The sequence below is a fragment of the Leuciscus leuciscus genome (assembly GCF_965113295.1).
Source record: "Leuciscus leuciscus genome assembly, chromosome: 21".
NCBI lineage: Eukaryota > Metazoa > Chordata > Actinopteri > Cypriniformes > Leuciscidae > Leuciscus > Leuciscus leuciscus.
The window spans coordinates 34,043,503-34,065,261 of NC_138745.1; the positions used below are offsets into that span (position 1 = coordinate 34,043,503).

General features: G+C 37.5%; 2 protein-coding genes across 3 annotated transcripts in view; both read right to left on the reverse strand.

Moving 5' to 3' along the window:
* Positions 1-15,808, reverse strand: part of dock1 (dedicator of cytokinesis 1) — a 245,900-nt gene extending 230,092 nt beyond the window's left edge. For both annotated transcript variants that reach the window (XM_082151859.1, XM_082151858.1), the window contains exon 1: positions 15,617-15,808. In XM_082151859.1, coding sequence (XP_082007985.1) covers positions 15,617-15,659 — 43 coding nt within the window. In that variant the 5' untranslated portion in view covers positions 15,660-15,808. The remainder of the gene's footprint in view (positions 1-15,616) is intronic.
* The window catches only part of bccip (BRCA2 and CDKN1A interacting protein), a 242,133-nt gene that overhangs the window by 30,234 nt on the left and 190,140 nt on the right, over positions 1-21,759 (reverse strand). The window lies entirely within an intron of this gene.

The window sequence follows — 21,759 nt, forward strand, 5'->3', positions numbered from 1 at the left end:
ATATGGCTGTACTTTTACTGAACTATTACTTTTTAATCAAATAAATGCAGTCTTGGTGACATAAGAGTTCAAAAACATTAATATATATTACCATCCCGAAACTTTTGAATGGTAGTGTAGTTCGTTAAATAAAGTGATGCATTTTTAATGGAGATAATTATGGAAAATCCACCAATGGCTTACTTAGTCACTGTACATTAAATTGTGTGCATGCTGACATAGGGTCATCTTACTGAAACATTCTCCGATTAAACTAAAAGAAAAGCACAATTCAGATGAGATTATCTGTGAGGTGGACCAGCCAGGACAAACCTGCCAGCAATCTCTCCAGAATATCCTGCATTAATGAGACCGAGCCAAACACAGATACAACTAATTAACCTTGTCTTTTAAATAGTGTCTTCTCCTAAATGCCACACAAGAACAACCCCTGGTGGAGGGCAAGTGACCATCATGACCAGATCATCGTCCTCCCAGCATTATCTCACAGAGCTTCCCTCTCGCTCTTAAACTCTCCTAATGAACCGATGGGATCATGACCCCTGGATCCCAGTTAAACAACAAAGCAGAGTGGAAGAAGAGGAAGGGTTAATGTTCGACATTTATCATCATGTCAGCACAGCCAATCAAATGCACATTTTTAATGAGCTCAGGGAACTCTGGGAGATAATGAGTGCCACTGTCACACTGCAAATAAAGGTCTGGTGTTTTATGCATCGCTATAGTGGACGTCAGCATATATCCATCCTTATACAATCAGCTTGCACTTTCAGGTCAATGACGGTCATGCAATAATTTAAAGAGAACTTTGCTGAGCAAGTTAAAGTTAGTTTGCATCTAATGGTGCACAGGGCACACAATATAAAATAACTAGGGATTCACCGTTATGAATATTTTTAGTCGATACCGATAACCGATAATTCGTTATATTTGAAAGCCGACAAACCAATATATTGGATGGCAAATCTAAACTTAATTTTTGAGAGCAAAAACCAAAGTCTCACCATTAAAAGCCATGTCCCAAGCACACACTTATAATGTTCAATTTTTTTTTAATTTTTTTTTTGCCTGTATGTCAGACTTGCACTGCACATGTTGCACTTAATTAAATTTTTTCTTTTTTTGAAGTGAATCCAATAATATTTCAAGCAATTCAAAACCATCAAGGCAAACAGTGTGCATCTGAAGTGTCTCAGCTGAAGGAAATATAACTAACATATCGGCCAAATTTTCTTATCAGGTCGATAAAGACACCATTAAAAATTTACATATATCGGCCAATACTGATATGGTGGCTGATTTTAACATTTAACATGCTAACATTTTAACATTTACTCTACTGAAAAATATCAGTAATCTATATCCGTCATATAGGTTCAGGTTTGTAATTTGGATTTAGATTTATCAGCCAACATATCGGTTAATGGCTTTCAAATATAAATAATTATCGGTATTGGCCAAAATTTTCATATCGGTGCATCCCTACATAAAATGAGCTGGTTCACCCTTCATTCCTGCTCTTTTATTAAAACTTTATGAAGCTCAGTAATGAGAGCTGGTATAAACAGCAGCTCGGCTCAGTCGCTCGATTGTGCACACGGCGAGGTAAAACACTTTCTGATGATGCGCTCAAAGCCCTGAGTCATCAGCTATTGTTGTTCAGAGCTCAACAATGAGTTTAGTCAAAGATGGAACAGTCCAGGCCAGCACACAATAAAACAATAACAGATCTCAGAATAGATCCATCGAGTCATTTTAAAAAGTATATTAGTCACCCCCAAAATGACAAGTCCGTAATTTACCCACATTTGACCACAACTAGCCTAACCACCATTGGCAAAAAGTTGTTCATAAGACTTCGGAAAACCTAATATAGTGCACAAAACAGATCTAAGTTGTTATTCACTGAAAGAGATCACAATTTAACAACTAAAATGTCAGTATGTTGTACTATTGTTTGATTTCAGATAAAGTGGCATTGTCATTTTTGGAGCTTGACAGCATCTGTTCTTATTCAAGATTTTATATATATATATATATTTTATATATGTGTGTGTGTGTGTGTGTGTGTGTGTGTGTGTGTGTGTGTGTGTGTGTGTGTGTGTGTGTGTGTGTGTGTGTGTGTGTGTGTTATATGTATGCATGTACAGTATATGATTAAACTACACATTAAAATAAATAAATGCAATATTAAAGTAAATTAATAAATAAAATCCATTAATAAAATAAATAAGTACATAAAATTAAGTAAATAAAAACTAATTAATATAAAATACTATCCTAATTAATTAATTAATTAATTAATTAATTAATTGAATTGTAATATTTTATCAAGAAAATATCTTCTCAAAATAAAACGAGTGTGACAACAACGTATCATATGTTAATCAGGATGACGTTTAGGTGAGAACAATAGCTCTGTTGGGCAGCTAGAAGAGACGTCACATATGTCTGCTGCATCTACATCACAATAGACCGATTCATGCAACACCACTGACAGGACGAGTCTAAAACCGACCACACAAAACACACATTCTCTCAACAAATCTCAATAAAACAGCACACCCCTGTTTGCTCGGTCTCTCGCAGGTACAGCTGTGCCATAAGCAGGAGAACAGGACAGAAGAGTCATTAATCTCCGTCAGTCATGAAGACGCGAGCACACTGGATTTTTAAAGCCATGTCATCATTGACATTTACTAGCATGTCGCTCTCTGACAGGCCCAAAGCTGGAGGGTGTTTGATAGAGGACGCTATCAAGGCTCCCACAGGGGGCCAGAAACAGCCTCAATGTTTTACGAGTGCAACATCAAAATAACAAAGAAAATATTATTTATGCAAAATGACTGACCGAGTCCCTAGTAGTGCATCACTCAGAAATCTCGGTCATCATTTACCCCTCATGTCGTTCACTTGCTTTATTCAAGAGACATGTTAAAGTTTCCCTGTGGTGAAAAGCAAGCTTTTAATGTTGTTTATGTGTCTATGTGGTGTTTTAATGCGCTTTAAGACAAACCATGTGCAAATTCATAAGTCGACACCATAACTGAGTATTTTCTCCTTAAAACTGCAGTGAACCAAAGACCGTCTCAAAAACACGCTACCTTGTAACCAATCAGATCAACGTGTGATCGCCAACGAGTGGATCTCTGAGCTGAGTGAGTGAGTGGAGGCGGGGCTCATTTGCATTTTCAAAGAACCGCATAAACTAAATGAGGCAAGAGGGTAGAGTTGCATTCGAGGTATTTTGAATGCTTTGAATGATTAAGTTAACTTCCATGAAACAGATTTAAGTGGATTGAACGTATACTGAAACTGAAATAAATTGAACATGCAGAAAAAAATAATTTTAAAGGTCTTAAATTAATATATCACAATCAAAAATGACAAAAAAGCACCACAATGGAAATCCAAACAACTTGTGTGCTGTATAATCCAAGTCTTCTGAAGTCATATGATTGATTTGTGTGAGGGACAAGATCCTATTCACTGAAAGCTCTCAAATTAACTCATGCTCATGTACGTTTCAACATGGCATGTCAAGACGTGTCCTGCCAGGCTAAATGACAAACATTGGTTCTTGCGTGTCTCATGACTCTTTTTCCATTGACTTTAACATTTAGCTTATTACAGAAAATAAAATAAAAAGGAATAAAAAGCCAGGACACTATAAATTGATCAAAAGTGACAGTGAAAAATTATTATAATTTTTTTTTTTATGTTTCAAATAAATGCTGTTGTTTTGAACTTTATATTTAATGAATCCTGAAATAAACTGCATCATTGTTTCCACAAAAACATGAATCAGCACAACCGTTTTCAACAATTAATAATCATAAATGTTTCTCTAGTGGCAAATCATCATATTAGAATGATTTCTGAAGGATCATGTGACACTGAAGCTGAAAATTCAGCTTTGATCACAGGAATACATTATAAAAATAAGTTATTTTAAATTGTAATAATATTGTTCATCAAATGAATGCAGCCTTGGTGAGCAGAAACTTACCCATAAACTGTCTGTATAAAAAAACATTTTCTTTTAAATGATTTTAAAAACATTCAATTTTCAATTCAACTGCACAAAACAAATCTGTTGAACACAAAAACATCTGTTCACGACTGCTAATGTGCCGATTTACAGATTCAGAGGTTGTTTCACACTTTATAAGAACCAAACTGAGACTCACTGCTGAAAGTCTCCAGGACATTTGCACTTTTGTGTTTGACCTAACGGTCTGATATGGTTCTCTCTTTAATCCGGCTCATTCTGGTCTCCAAAGTGGCTGGACTGGACCCAAACAAAGAATCATCTCAGCTTATGGGATAGTGTATGGTAAATATGCCAAAGAGATGATGTTCATATCTGCCCATCTGTCAAAATGCTGGGCTGTATGAATGGGGTAAGGCCGGCCTTCTTAACCGAACAAGAGTGTGTGTGTGTTTGTGTGTCTCTTGACCCTTTATTCACAGTCAATAGCACAGCATCAACCATCTGGCCGGAGGAGAGACTTAGATCAGACACCAGCAGGACAACTGAGGCCTTCAAAAACACAATCAATACACACACACACACACACACACACAGAGAGAGAGAGAAAATACAGAGCGTGACGAACAGACATTGTCACTTTAATGCCACAGGTTAATGGGTGTTTATGAACATGGAGTTACATTCAGATAGGGCTGGGCAATAGATATAATTGAGATTCTGATCAAATTTACGTTGAAAACAATAGCTACGTTTCCATTACCCTTTAAATATCACAAATTGAATTTGCCAATTGAAAATACGCCCAAAGTCAATTTCACAAAAAAAAAAATATATATATATAAAGTTTGATGAGATGGTTTTTCAGACAATTCGAAAAACGAATATTTCGCAAAACTGCAATGGAAACGTATGTAAAAGTCACATGATCATTCTTTAAAGATAGCGTGCTATGTTTGGACAGAAGACGAGACAGAGTTCTTTATTAAACTCATAAAAGACAAAAGAATTATGAGAATACTGGATTCTAAACAACAAAGAAAAAGCCACAATTAATCAAGAGCTTGAAGCAGACAGGAGGGAGAAACACCTAGAAACACCTCATACGTGTTGATCCCAAGTAAAAGTGGCTTTCCTTGCCATTAATGCTTGGAAAATATGCCTACGTCTCCTTCGATTAAAAATAATGGCTAGTGCGGTGGCTGCGATATACATAAACCTACCAACATCCGTCGCCATCATTTTTGGAATTACTTATCACGAGACGGGAAAAAAAGCTAGAAATTACAGTTTATAAAGTTATCATTTCTGATATTTTCCTTACAAAAACGCATCACTTCGCTTCAGAAGGCCTTTATTAACCCCCTGGTTGCCATATGGATTACTTTTATGATGGATGGATGTGCTTTTGTGGGCTTCAAAATCTCAGTTACTATTGACTCCCATTATAAAGCTGGGAAGAGCCAGGATATGTTTTAATATAACTCCGATTGTGTTTGACTGAAAGAAGAAAGTCATATACACCTAGGATGGCTTTAGGGTGAGTAAATTATGGGATAATTTTCATTATGTTTTGATGTTTTTGTTTTTGTTATTTTTGTGCTCGTGTCGCCCGAGGCCACTGCAATTTGCTCCCCATGTGACTGAGAAACTTAAAGAATAGGGTTGCATTACACATTTTATTGAATCACCACAAATGTATTAAAAGACTTTTAATGGGAAGGTTTTATATTAGAGTAATATTCCTTCACCCTAAACCCTGAGCGTTTCCCTCTGAGAAATCCATTTATCACATCTTCTCAGACCAAAGCTCATAATATCACATAACTCGAATCCCTAATCCCCAGATTATTCAAAATTCATGTTGAAAATCTATTAAGAATTACTCAAATGTCTCTAAGGAAGACTAATCTACAGACGGGCATCGTGCTGCCTTCTGCAAACTGAGAAATACAACTCTAAATAGGGATTACATTACAAACACTGTCCAGAAGCGCATGTTTTTATATGATAACACACATCCTCAATATAACTAAGACCTGGATTGAGGACATTCACACAGGTTTGGCTTGAAACCAGCAAGAGGTTGGCAGGTATACTTAATGACTTCTGACTTGCAAGATGCACAACAGAGCTAATACTGATATAAAGTGTTTCACTCAATATTTTACAGAGCTTATACACAAATAAATGGAGTTGAAGTTATTAAACCAGACACTTTTCACTTGATGCAGCGTCTTATTAAACAACATATAAACTACAAGATAACCATCAATATAAACTATCACAAATTACAAAGCATGAAAAAGATTGGGGTGTGCATTTCAGTAGTGCTTACAAAATATATATATATTTAAAACAAATAAGTTTATCTCTGTATGAGTGAGTGTGTGTGCATTTTGAAAAGGAGTTGTGGAAATTTTCTTCAAGGACGAATGACATCACAGGATATTTCCGGCCCAAAACAATACGAACACAAATGTTGAGGAAGCCTTCAAAATGTGGCATACCACAGTTAAACAAAACAACTGGAAAAAGTAGCCAGCTAAACTACAAATTACTAACAAAAACCTGTTATCGACAAGTTATTATAAAGGAGGAAGCACCTTTTTCATACACAAAAGCATATGAATAATATAATTAAAGCAGATGAGTTTTTATTTTGCACCAAAACAAAAAACTCAGTTTGTACAGCAACACCAAACAATAACTTAAATTTGCATTATAAAAATATAAAAACACTTAGTTAATAGAAATAAGCTGATAATGCACCGATAAACAGCCGTTTTTCATTAACAAGACTTAGTCTTGGCAAGTTAATCTGTTATCATTTTCATCGGTTCTTTAAAATGAACTGATTTATTGAAATTAATCCTGCACAGCATCTGATTATTGATTCAGTTTTACATGGTTGTGCACAAAACATGACAAAAACATTGATAAGTAAGCAGAATCACTACTTTTAGTTAGTTACTTCAGAACAAAAGACAAAAGGACAAAGTGAAGAACTAATGAGGTTGTAAAGAGAGACACAGATTCATAAGAGCAACACATTCAACAGGAGATGAGCCTTTAATTACTGTTTGGATGCCAGGAGTTCTCCAGCGCAATTACATCTTCAGCACACTTTACTTTGATTTGTGACAGAGTTTGTGTTGATACGAAATTGAATGAAAATTAAATACTACCATATGAACAGTGCAAATGACTTTTGGTAAACATCCTATAATGATTGGATTTATAGATAAATTAAAAAAATTAAAAATCAGTGTTAAAAATTGTTAATTATTCAACGCATTGCATGTACTATGTCACAGCGTGATGCTGTACACTTGCTGTAAAATTGTAGTGCCAAAAATTGGCCTGTACCCAATCTGGTCGGCACATCTTGCAAACTGAAATTTTTCAAATTTAAAAAAAGCAGTCATGTCACGCAACCGTGTTAAGATGATTGATCAGTGTCGTCACCGTCCATGAGTACTCGCATCTCGTCTCTCGCCCTCACCGGCCCGAGTCTTTCTGACACTTCTCATCTGACAGGGTCCAAACACAGACCAGACTGTGTTTGAGGTTAATCAGGAGCACACTGGAGATAATGACAGATTATACGCTTGTGTGTGTGAGTACAAACAGAACTATTGTCTCGAGTCAAGCTGCAGTTCTCACTGGCGGCTTTACTGAAGCCAAAGGAAGTGGCATTTCCTTATCTGGGGAGCCAAAGTGTTGGGTAGAGCAATCCTGACCGCCACTGCAGAAACCGCCAGAATACCGAAGTAAACAACACTGTCTAAAGTCAGAAAGAGAGTGATAACAGCAGAGAGATAAGTGGCGGTTTGTAAGGACTGAACGCAACCAGTCATTTTACCTTGCATGCTCTTCGGTACAGTACGGCTTATATTCAAGGATGTTTGCAAAGGCAAGCGTCACCATTACAATTGCTCATACTTAAAGTTAGCATTAGCCGGAAGCTGCGATATTCTTTTATTCTCTGTTGTGACGTATATCTGAGTGAAACGGCTTCTCGGATTAGAAAGAAAGTAGGACGGGACTTGATTTTGTCCATGAGGAATTGATTGGATGGTTGTGGTTCGCTATTGGTGGATCTCATGTGAGTGACAGGTTGCCCCGCCCTCGCGCCAGTAAACATGTCATCAGAGAACAGACGAGATGTCACTGCAAGTTATTTTGATTAAAGATTACGAGGGTACATGAATGAAAAAAATTTAAAAGTGGAAAATATGGACGGACGCGGTCATGGCTAGGTAAAGGAGGTCAGCTTGGCATGCCAATTTTGCAAATGGAGATTGAGCAAAGTAGAGCTAATTTGAGCAACATGTCGCATTGATCAATATGCCATTTTCATGTTGTATTTCTATTGGCTAGTCAGAAGACATGGGTGACGTCGTAGCAGCAAACACACCAAGATGATCATGCTAAATTTCTGATACCGTCAGACAGGCTATCATTGGTCACAAGAGCGTGACAACGGCCATCTTTGAACCTCTCTCACTGTATGACGTAGAACCCGCGACCACAGAAATCGCCCCGATTGGTCATCTTTCTTCTGGAACAGCTGAGTGTGTGTTTCAGTGAAGTGCGGTTCTATGGCGACCCTCAAGATCTGGTGTTTTTAGTGACTCGGAGCACCTTGATTCGCAGTAAATGCTGCCAACCAATGCTAGTTTCAACAGAACATGCGAAAGAAAACCTTAATGACTGCACCCTATTAAAGTTTTGCACATTCAGAAAATCTTTGGCTAATCTCTTGTTTCTCTGAGCTGGATTGATTTAGCCTTGTCAATATGAAAAAGCACATGCCACACTAATATAAATCATTCACACAGAGCTAAAGTCTCAAAGGATCTACAACCGTAAGAAAAGGGAAAAGAAGTCGTTCAACCTCCTCTCCAAACTCGCTCTCATCCACGTGTTATGGCACATTAATGGTGCCGTGTTTACAACACAACACTTCAACTTTAATCAAAAGGGGGAAAGAGTGACGGTAACGTGACAGAAGTGAAGGACAGGAGAACAGCGGCGTCTCATTCCACATGCACACAATGAGCAGTCAAACTCCAAACACTCATTAGATCATGACTGCAAATACGGCGTAACCGATATGACATTTGCATGCTTCTTTCTTCAAGATTGTTATGTGAAGATGAGTGGCATAAAGCATAAATCTACAAATCTGAGAATGTCACCCATCAAACAATATGTTATTGTGCTGGATGACAGATCTGAAGTTATGACGGAAAGAAAGAGAGAAAGAAAGAAAAAAGAACAAAACAATGAACAAAAGAAAGACAAGCTTAAGGGTGAAATGACGGAAAATAATTCCATTTATTTTTTACATTTTGGAAAAGACATGATGCTGGAGCTGCTTGATTAATCGTTAATTCATCTTTTGCTATGTCTATGTTCTAAATGACAATGATTCGGCTGTGTCTATTAAACCTGACAGGTAAGATCACAGCGAACATTTAAATCTGTGTCAGCATCTGTCATGTATAGGTAAGAAACCGCTTCGCAAACAGTCTCTTCAACCACACAGTATCATTATTTCTGACTTACAATGATTTAAATTACCACTGAAATACTGGGATAAAGGTTTATAGTTTGAATATAAACACTGACATCTATGGGAGAATCTGCGGTAGCAATCAAAATAAAAAAATAAAAAAACTTTTTGAAAGTAACTTGATGCTTCAAATAAAGATTATATCAATTACATCGTAACACCAGTACAGTAGGTGGCGATAAGTGTGTTAAAAAGAATGTATTTCTCACTGAATCATTCATTCAAGAGATTCTTTCAACGACGCTGATTCATTCAGTAATGAAACGGGTGAAGAATTGATGGCCTCGTTTACACTGTCAGTGAAATCAAATGTGACCCAATTCCGCTTTTTTGCTCATATGTGACACAGATCGGATGTGTTCTATGACAGTGTAAACAGGAAAACGCATGCATTCGGATATTTCGAGATATTTGGAAATAAATCAGATATGTGCCAATGCGATGTAAACGGGCAGATCAGATTTTCTGAGGCATTAGGCAACGTCTCCGCGGTTTAATGACGAGAGAAACCTCGACGCGCTTCTGCAAAGGGACGGATGGCCCAACGAAACGCCGTGTCGTCGGAGGAGAGGAATGTGGACAAACGTTGACACAACATATCAAAGGCTGGCTTGCTCATCCTAAAATGTCGGACCCACTGCTCCTCGTTGAAGCCCGCCACGATCTCATGAAAGTGCGTATCAATAGCACGAATTGTATTTCTCGTGCCATTTACGCCAAAAATAGTTTTTGCATGCATATGATACGCACTTTATGGGGTGTAATACGCACGCACTCCACACCCCTAATCCGATTTACAGTGCGTATATCATATGCACACAAACACACTTTCATGAGAACGTATTGTGTGTTCCCACCAGTCCTAAGATCTCTCTCACACTCAATAACTGAAGCATGAGCAGACTGCAGTGATGGCCCTTTTCGTCCTCCTCCAACTCAAAATCATGGTGATGTTTGGCGAACTTCATATATCGAAAAGCTAGCATCGCGTTCGTCCATCTGTGCAAGAACCCCCTTTAAACATGTTTCAGATCCATGTCAAGTGTAAACACATGAATCAGATATGGGTCACAAATGAAAGAACGTGAGAACAGACAGTCAAAAAAAATCGGATAGGCAACAAATCAGAATTGGGCATTAAGACCTGAAGTGTAAACAAGGCCTATGAGTGAGTCACTGAATCATTCATTCAAACAGATTTGTACAAAATTTTTCTTTTTTTTCTTTTTTAATAACATTTTATCAGAAACTCGAGCAAATCACGTTTTGTTGTCGAATCAGAATTGAGGGAGAATCATGATCTCTATTTTAAACACAAAAAGCTGTGATTCTCAGTTTATCCAGAATCGTGCAGCTCTTATGCAGTTGCTAAGGTGTTCTAAACGCATTAGCATGTTGATATGTGGTTGCTAGGGTGTTCTGGGTGCTTGTTTACTAGTCCAAGTATCTGATGTTTTGGTCTCTTTTAATGAATTAATCACATGAAACTATTATTATTAAGAATATTTTAAAATAAAAAAAGTAACTAAAAAAAAAAAAAAAATGAATGCAACATGTAACATCCAGTTGTTTAACTACTGCACACACAAAAAAACCATTCCATTGAGTAGCTGTCGCTGTTGAGTGGGTGACTGAGACTGGGTTTTCTGGTGTGCCGTTCAAATATTCCAAGCATGTCTGTGGAATGCCAGAATATTTACAGGATACAGGAAGTTCAGCTGAGCCTCTCCAGTTCAGAGACGACCTTTCAAAAGCCAAATCACAAACACAAAAACACTGAAAACCTGAATTTCAGCATTGTGCCAGACTTCTTATGGAAGTGCCGAGCTGGCACCTTTACCAAGATGCCCTCCGGAACTGGACGTGATTCCAAACGGCTGGTTCTCGTTAAACCTCTCAACCGGTGTTTACTTCCACGCCTTAAATCAGAAAGGTATGTAATCATCCCAAATAGTGCAAGCATTAATTCATTGGTATGCATATCGTAAAGTGCTTTAGATATGCAAAATATGCCAAATCTGAGGAAACAAACTACAATCAAAATTACCATCACATGCATCAGGTTACTGGAACGACTAACCAAAGCAAGACAAGGAAACACGACCTCAGAAATGATTCAAGCACTAAACAAATTATGAAAATGTGGAATATCGGTCGCATGGACGTTAATCTTTCTGGGCAAAATACTAAAAATTATTGATAGATTCACAATGATTTTACGTATCAATTCTGATAAATTAATTAATTTGATTAATTTAATTATGATCATGATCATCATAATGATTAATGTGATTTCTCATTCTAAATTTCTCATATTTTAAAAAGTAATATTAACAAAAAAATATATATGTACTGCAATACTGATGCAAAAAAAAAAAAAAAAAAATAGAGATTCAATATGAATCTCACTGTGCGAAAAACTTATTTGCAACTAGATTTGACTATTTTATAATAAAAAAACAAAAACATTTTGAATCTATGTGGATACAATGGCTGTTCGGTTTAAAACAATATTTCCTCTGATTAGAAAAAAAGCTGTGCAGAGTAAATACATAATGACTAAACACAGATAACAGGATCATTAAATCCAGCTGAAAAATAAATATTCCCCCATGTTCATTAAGGACATATGCATACATATCTGAAAGGTTTCATGTGGTAAGCCTGTGCATAAAGAGTAATTAGACAACACGTTTTATTGTTCATGCATCAACACAATGCCTCCATCTCTCTCAGCCAGCCATCTTTCTGCAGAGCTCTCAAAGCAAACTTCACTTCTATTCTCCTCAAGGCCTGGATGAATGGAACAACCAACACACACAAAGCCTATTAAAGCTGCTTTGGAAACTCCTACGGGACGGCAGCGAGTAAGCAGCAGCACACCTCTCTCAGAGAACACTTCCTCAAATACCACAGGACTTACTCATGCAGAGAGACGGAGGTGTGCAGAGAATCCACACAAAAAAAAGAGGATGTGAAATTAACCCATTACAGTCACAACTCAAAACCAAAAACTGACAGATATGAACAACCATGCACTTTTATGAGGCGTTTGTTTTATGCAAAACTATGCAGAGAAAAAAAACTTAGTTTTAGATATCAATGAAAGTTAACTTTAGCCAATGCATTTTGATAGACACACTCTGTTTAATCATCTCCAATTTCGTCACATTCTCCATTCCAGTTTAAGTTGGTTCAGTGAAATGGCTGTTAAAACCACAGAGCAGATCTCAGAGTACGAGTTATGACTGATTTTAGGGATCTTCCTGAGGGAATCTTTGATCAAGACCGTGGGATCGGCCGGACCCGAGGCAACAGAGTGCGACGCAGGACAAGTTTTTAATTGCTGAGTGCGGGAGGGAAGAGACTGATCTGTGCACGGGAAGCGGGAGAAAGAAATGATTTGTGTGCTCAAGCAAAACATAATTATCTAATAATAACAGCAAGCACGAGTCTGTCACTGGAGATCTGAGGCGTTGTGTGTTGAAATTGTGTGGGGGCGGAGCATAAAGACACTGAGACAGAATCTAACCGGACCATGACTGAAAAATCTGCATAGACCTCTTTCCAGGGGTTTTGCTTGCGGGAATGGGACAAAATATTGTGGGAGCGGGATGGAAATACTTCTAAATCAAGACACACCCAAAGCCCTTTGTCACATGACTCAAACCCACCTAGTCACATGACTCTCAGACCCTGTTTACACCTGGTATTAAATGTGCGTTCATGCCATGTCGGAATTACTGTAATTACAATTCAAGTCCAAGTCCTCGTAGAGCTCGCAATTACAACGTGTAAGTTGGGAGTTTTCGGAGAGCTCGAACTTGTACCACCTGACCGCTGCAGATTTCCAGTCCGAGCACATGAACATCTCAAAATTATGATAATTACGACAATGGGTGAATGTAGCAAAACATGCATGAGTCTCAGTCGATCTGGTCACAAGTGGCAGGTCAAGACGACTCACCATTTACACATGGTATATTAATATGAATCTCAAAAGTGTCTCCTCTAAGCACTTGTTTGACTACATGCCTTACTCGCTACATTAGTTCATCACTCAATAATTCATCAAAGATGTTTTTAAAAATGCTTGTAATCCTAAATTGGATGTTTATATACACAAAAACACACAAAACAACCTGTCCATTCTGAAATTTCACCAACACATCATGGTGTATCGAGGAACGATGCAAGGGATAAGACTATATCTATACAAGTAATAAATGCATAAATCCAAACAATCAATGATTGGTGTATATATAATCTGGAGGCATTCAGAAAATGATGCCACTTTTAGTCTATCAGGAGAGCTGCACACATAAATGTGCTTCAACATGTTTCTCTTTTACTTGTCGCAGTGTCGTAGCTTCACCTCAGTCTAGTGCACTTGAGAATTTAAATTACACCAATACGGAGGCAAAACTATTTAAACTCAACAAAGTGAAATTCAACCACCCTCAGGGTAAAAATACACACACACACACATCAAAGACTAGACGTTTCTACACACCGCCTCGTGCTCCTTTGCGCTCAGAGTGGAAGTCGCTATAAAAGCACTGAGCAACACAAACAGGTAGAGACCACAATATTTCAAAAGAGCTGAATAACTCGAGCAGAACAGAAGTTTCTATCCAACATGAACGCTGGAGATATTTTGAGTCTCCATCAAGGAGAGCAGATAAATCCAGAATTATGGGCTAGACTGAGTTTGCTGCTGATAAAAGATCCAACTGATCCAACATTTAATGCAATCCATAAAGTTCTTCTCCAGTTGAGATGGGATTAAGATTCTATTATATCTCGAAAACCTCCTTCTCAAGAACTTTTTTAAGTGAACTTATTTGTGTAAACCATTATAGCGGCTGAAGGAAACAGTTCAGTTAGAAAAATGTCATGACTAATAATGGCATGTCAACTCAGAGCCGTCAATCACAGCTGGAGGAATGAGGCAACACACTGTAGCGTGACAACAATCCACTCTATCATTATATACGAGAAGGAAGAAACGCCTGGAAAATACAGTTCAACTTTCCTTTACTGTGGATGTGCTTGGTTAACATCTAGCTCTAAACATGTTTGGACACATACGAACCAGGGACGTAGAAGATTTCCTGACTTAAATGGCTCAGGAATGATGAAAAACATGAAACTATCACAGATATGTTGGTAATCAGTTGCCTGGGATAAATGAAACCACTGACACTGCATGACACTGACCAATAAGAATGAAGTATTCTAGAGAGTAGTTAAACGTGATATTTGCACAAAATTGCTGTATGTAAAAATTATTTTACACAATATTTAAATTCACAACATTCATTCTTTAAAACACACAGATAAGAACAAATAAACGTATCCCGTATAGTATTAAGTTTATAGTAGCCCAGTAAAATGAGTTTGTTTACATCAGGCTTCCCACGCATTTCGACTTTCCCAGTTTTTAATGATACTGGATATGGATTTAAAAGTACTTTAACAGAGATATAATACTCAGTATCAGTGAGTATCCAATTAAATATTTTACGCCATGTATGTGTATGTAAATCTGTGTCTGGAAATCACGGTTTTTAAATATCCTATTATTTCCAGGTTATCCATAACAGTGGGATCCCTGATATATACAAACAAAACAATCGGGCGAGTGAAAGCAGCAGCTTAAAGAATCTTCCGCGGGAAAATACAACAAGCGCGAAGGGTTCTTACAACATAACAGCGCGAAAACTTGTTACAAAGTATCAGCTCGCGAGTAACAATGAGAAACAAAGTATCCATGAGCTCCATTCGGGCCGCCGCGCAGGAAACACTGGAACTAGGCGCGTCTGTGTCAATCTCACACACACACACACACACACACACACACATCTCAAATATATAATAGCGCATTGATTACACTGACCGACAATCACAAAAACACTTCAGCACAAAACATCCTCAATTAGTCTAAACTGGCATGGAAATATAGAAACTCACCATTTCTCCCCAAACTTTTGTAACAGGACTAAAAGAAATTTAAGTTGATGCAAGTTTCCTTCTTTACTCACCTACTCCGTACTTCTCTTTCTTCGTGGGCACCCAGCGCGACATCCTCACTGATGAAAGTGTCGTGAGACGCCCGTGAGTGTTGTTGTCGCTATTCCAAATATATATATCCAGAGTTTTTCCACACACTTTTTCTTTTCTCTGTAGGAGTGGAAAGACTCATCTAGCCGCCATTTTCCACCATCACTGAACTCATGAACCGCGAGGGGGAGATATGAGAAACTTTCTGTCATGTGGGACACCAGCGTCACCGGACGACCGGACAGTCCCTCACAAAACAACCACCATGGCCGCTATCATCTCGGCCAAAATACCAGAGCAAAGTACAAGTAATAATACAACTTTTGTGACTTGGAATATTGCGTATGTATTAATGTTACATGAGTAGGCTACTTTTTCTTTCTTTTTTTTTAATGCACAGATTTATTTTTATTTGTATAATTATTTGTTATATGAAGGTCACGTTAAAATATATTCATGATTTAGTTTTGCTACTTTTAAAATGCCTTTATTTTTATTATAATTATAATTATAATTATTATACGTTTTGTTTGTAAATATTAAAGGTTAAAGAAAATAAATAATTTCAGCATATTTTCAGTATGATAATTTTTAATGACATTTTTACTCAAGACTGTCTCTTAGTTGTGGCGTCATTCCCACCGCGACAAACAGTTTTAGGGCTACTAAAGTTTTATCAAAAGTCAACTTTGTAGCAAGGAGACAACAGCGTCAGTGACGAAAAAAATCAAATGGTGAGGTAAATATGACTTGTGAAAGGAATATTTCCGTGCATCATTTCTAATCAATCTCTTGTATTGTCAAAAAAGTTATATATATAATAATATAATATGTAGCCTATGTATGTATGTATACATTATATTTAATTTGTCTGTGTGTATTTACATAAAATGCATCCTAAAAATACACACAGAGCTGAGGAACACAGAGAAATCTGATATTTCATTCCATAAATGTTATTTACACTGCAAAATGTAGTGGAAATGTTCATGACTTTCATAAAAAAAAAGAAAAAAATGACAGACTTCTGTGATTAATATGGGTTGGACAATGAAACTGAAACACTTAGACCACAATCATTTATTATACAGTGTAGGGCCTACTTTTGCAGCCAATACAGCATCAATTTGTCTTGGGAATGACAGATACGAGTCCTGCACAGCGGCCAGAGGGACTTTGAGCCATTCCTCTTCCAGCCAGAACAGTGTCCAGGTCACTATATAATGCTGGTGGAGGAAAACGTTTTCTGACTGGCTCCTCTAAAACATCCCAAATTGGCTAAAAAAATATTCAGATCTGGTGACTGTGCAGACCATGGGAGATGTTCAACTTCACTTTCATGTTCATCAGACCATTCTGACACAAGTCTTGTCGTGTGTATTGGTGCATGCTGATACACGGCACCCCCTTCGTGTACGATGTTTGAAACATTAGTTGCACATGGTCCTCCAGAACGGTTCGGTAGTCATGATACTGCAGCCCAAACCATCACCGATCCATCCCGCGCTTCACTTTGGACACTCAACAGTCCGGGTGTTGAGCCTCTTTGGGGCTTCTCCACACCATAACTCCCATGGATGTGGGAAAGACAGTGAAGGTGGACTTGTTCACATTGTCCACAGCCCAAGATTTGCACTGTTGGCTCATGAATGTTCATGAATTATGAGCGAATGTTTGACTATTCCGTTTAACTCAGTTATAAAAGTCAGTTAGAATAATCAAATGTAACAATTTATGATGTCAGGTAAATGTATCATGTCAATTTCATAATCAATTCAAAGATAATCGATACAAAACATCAAATGCTCTGGAATAAAGAGAAAAGATGCAAACCCAACATTAAGAAATACATGAGGCTGAGAGGTCTCACTCTCAGCCTCACGGGCCAATCTGAGGAACAGAATCCCCTGCTGCATTTCATTATATAGTCAGGACCTCTTTCACTTGGAAACATCTTTTAACAATGGAAATTTGCATTCAGAGGTTACACCTTTTGAGGGGGTAGGAGACCATTTGTCTAGAAACCACCTTCCTTTGTGTGTCAGTTATCCCTAAACTCTTAAAAACCTTATTACCTTTTGTTTTACTTATTTGGAAATGAGACATTTGTACCAGTCGCAATGAGACATTTCAAATGATACTAAATATGTATACTCGATGTTAATCATTCACATTAAACTATACATTTTCTTGGGTGAATTCATGTGATCTGAGCCTGAAAGAGAGGGAGTGAGAGAAGGGGGAAAGAGATGTAGATTAGGATGACTCAGAGGTGAGACTTTCGTCTTGATAGTGCACGAGGGCTAGTTCAAATGTTCATTTCCAGAGAGGTCCTTTGTTCTCTCAGGGTCTGGTCGCTCTTCAACCAGACTGTCCGGCATCTCCCCTAATTTCTCTATTCTTACAAGCCCGACCATGAATATTGACTCCTGACGAACAGTTGTGGTGGAAACAGGAGAGTCGAGGTGTGCATTTTAATTCTACAGTGAGTTGGGCTGTTGTGGTTTTATGTTTTTGGTCAGTACCTGGACACCCCTTTCAGACAGCTTCCTCTTGAGTCAACAGTTACTCCTGTTGGATTTGGTTTGTCGACCTCACCCTGATGTCATAGCTCTCGATACACCACAAAGATAAGCTGTCCTGGTCACAGATGGGCCAGCGAGACGCTCACCAACAATTTGTCATCTTTTGAACTCTGAGATGTCTACCATTATGCTGTGTGAATTGCAATATTTGATGTACAGCTGTGCTATTGCTCTGCCTATTCAACCTTCACACTCTGTTCTTTCTGATATAATGTAAAATCACTGAAGATTGGCCACCAGGCTGCACAAATATAGGCATGAAACATCCAGCATATTGGCTCGTGTTTCAGTTTCATTGTCCAACACCTGCTATTTACCACTGGCACATTAAAATGGTCTGCTGCTGTCCATAGTTAAAGAAACAGAAACACACACATATTGGCATCAACTACCGTTGAAAGGTTTGATTGCTCACCAAGACTGCATTTGTTTGATTAAAAAAATACAGTAAAAACAGTAATATGTGACCCTGGATCACAAAACCAGTCATAAGTCACACGGGTATATTTGTGGCAATAGCCAACAATACATTGTATGGGTCAAAATTATCGATTTTATGCTAAAAATCATTAGGATATTAAGTAAAGATCATGTTCCATGAAGATATTTTGTAAATTTCTTACTGTAAATATATAAAACATTTATTTTTGTGAGTGAATGCAGCACAATCGCGAACATAAATGGACAAGTTTAAAGGAGATTTTCTCAATGTTTCGATTTTTTTGCACCCTCAGATTCCAGATTTTTAATTGTTGTATCTTTCATGCTTTCATGCGATGTATAAATCTCAATTGAAAAAAATTTACCCATGTGACTGGTTTTGTGGTCCAGGGTCACATATTGTGAAATATTTGACAGTTTAAAAATAGCCGAAGTGTTTTATATTGTAATTATATTATCAAATTTAATTTATCCCTGTGATGTAATCAGCATCAGTGTTACATGCTCCTTCAGAAATCATTCTAACATGCTGATTTGCTGCTCAAGAATTAAAAAAAAAAATAATTATATCAACGCACATAAAAGCAAAGCTCAGATTTGTTTGTATTTTGAATGACCCAGGATGAAACTCTTTCGTTTTCATATGGTCAGTTTCTAAAATGTTTATTGTAACTGGGTTCTAAACAGACAGACTAATCTGTTTTCTGTCGCTTCTGTCCTAGTTTTTGAGTAAAAAAAAAGATTTTTAATAAAAAAATGGAAAACATAATTAACAGCACTGCATAAAACATTATGAATCCTCTAATACTCACAACGAGACCATTTTCTCTGTCAGACTGTGGCGACTGCTGAAAATTTGATTATGGGGACCAATTAGAAAAGATTGCTCTGGGATAGCGTCTCGTAGCCACTGATTTCACTTAATTCCTGCTTTTCCAGAAAAATTATCACTCCGTTTGAGGTTAATTGTTGTTTCTGTGAAAGTATGTTGCTTTGCACACAAACCATCCCCAGATGCTTGTAATTAAAGCTGCTCTATGGGAAAAAGACTGCCTTTTGATTCATAACACTATGCAAAACATTTCAAGAATGAACCTTTTTTGTTGACATCCATGAATGCATTGCTTCCTCTTCTTTGTTCGATTGTTGTTGAAACACTGGCCGCAGGCTCTAAAATACAAGGATTTGACTTAAACAACTTAAAAAGGAGTTCCTTTGCAGTTTGCATTCATCTGAAGCTTGCTACTCATCGGTATAAATGTTACAGAAATGCGCTTTCATTGTTAGCCCACAGATACGTCCCTTTATGAGAAATGAATGATTTATTCTCACTCTGTGCAGTGGCCCTGAAGCGGGTGAAGAGGCTGTTTACCATTAATCAGTGTGTGTACATCAGAGCACTGTTAGTTTAGTGCGGACCCCTCTCTCTCTCTCTCTCTCTCTCTCTCTCTCTCTCTCTCTCTCTCTCTCTCTCTCTCTCTCTCTCTCTCTCTCTCTCTCTCTGTCTGTCTGTCTGTCTGTCTGTCTCTCTCTCTCTCTCTGTCTGTCTGTCTCTCTCTCTGTCTGTCTGTATGTCTCTCTCTCTCTCTCTCTCTCTCTCTCTCTCTCTCTCTCTCTCTCTCTCTCTGTCTGTCTGTCTCTCTCTCTCTCTCTCTCTCTCTCTCTCTCTCTCTCTCTCTCTCTCTGTCTGTCTGTCTCTCTCTCTGTCTGTCTGTATGTCTCTCTCTCTCTCTCTCTCTCTCTCTCTCTCTCTCTCTCTCTCTCTGTCTGTCTGTCTGTCTGTCTCTCTCTCTATCTGTATGTCTCTCTCTCTCTCTCTCTCTCTCTCTCTCTCTCTCTCTCTCTCTCTCTGCTATTTATTGGTGTTTGCTAAACTAAGTAGGCCTATTGAAAATAATAAAACATCAAAAAAATGTATGTATAGATTTTTTATATTTCATAATAATATAATATAATAATATATTTTTTATATATAGATATTATTATTATTTGCCTTGTCCCACACTTCAAATCTTGAATATTAATTATTATATGTTTAAAATTATGATACCAAAGAGCATGAGATGAAATATGTGAGGTAAATATCACTTGTAAAAGGAATATTTTTGTGCATAGTTTGTGTGCATATATATATATATATATATATATGAAATTTTACTCTATTTCATCTTATTTTTCAGATTTTTTGTACTATTGATTATTTGAATTTTAGATCAGACGTCCCTGCTCAGACGGACTAACATCATTATAGACTCATTATAGACAGAGGAAATCATCAAATGAGTTTGGAACGACATGCGGGTGAGTAAATGCTGACAGAAGTTTTGTTTCAGTGTGAATTATTCTATGAATTGTTCTCCAGTGCCTTTCTTATTTTGCTTGTTTCTAAGCCTTGGAGACATTTGACAGCTTTAATTAGCAAATCCCTCCGTAAATACAGAGAGTAAGCAACGTCGAGGCCAATGCACGGAGAACGAAACAGCAAATTACCCACTTAAAATTAGAAGCCAAATTGATCACAGGAAAATAATGTCCAGGACTAAACATGAAGTAGACGTAGAGCAGGATAGGGCGGCTTTGATTGTGTGAGTCATACAAGCTTTCATATTTCTTTCTTTTCTCTCTGCTCTAATGATAAAGAGATTCATTATTATCGGCAAAAGAATGTTGACCTGTCCCAACATCAGAGGACCGGACTCAACACACACCAATCTGCCTTTACATGTTTATTTATACTTCCTTCATATCAGTCTTCCCCTTAATGAGGACACCAGTCCACTTCCCTCAGATGTGCCGTCCTCATCCTGCAGGGGGCGCCGGTAGTTCTGCTCAGGGGATTCAGAACACTTACTATGCAGTACTGTATGTATATCCAGTATATAGTATGCATATTATATTCTTGATGCATGCAATATTTTTTTATTTTTTTTTACTAAAAATTCTAATAAATTTTTCTAGTTGCAAGGTGTCATGTAATGAGAAGATTAAAATTAATATTTTAGAAAGAATTACAGTGTGCACAGTACGCATATTGCAAAAATAGTAAGCAGTATGGTACTGTAGTATACTATTACGAACCTAGTATGTATACAGTACAT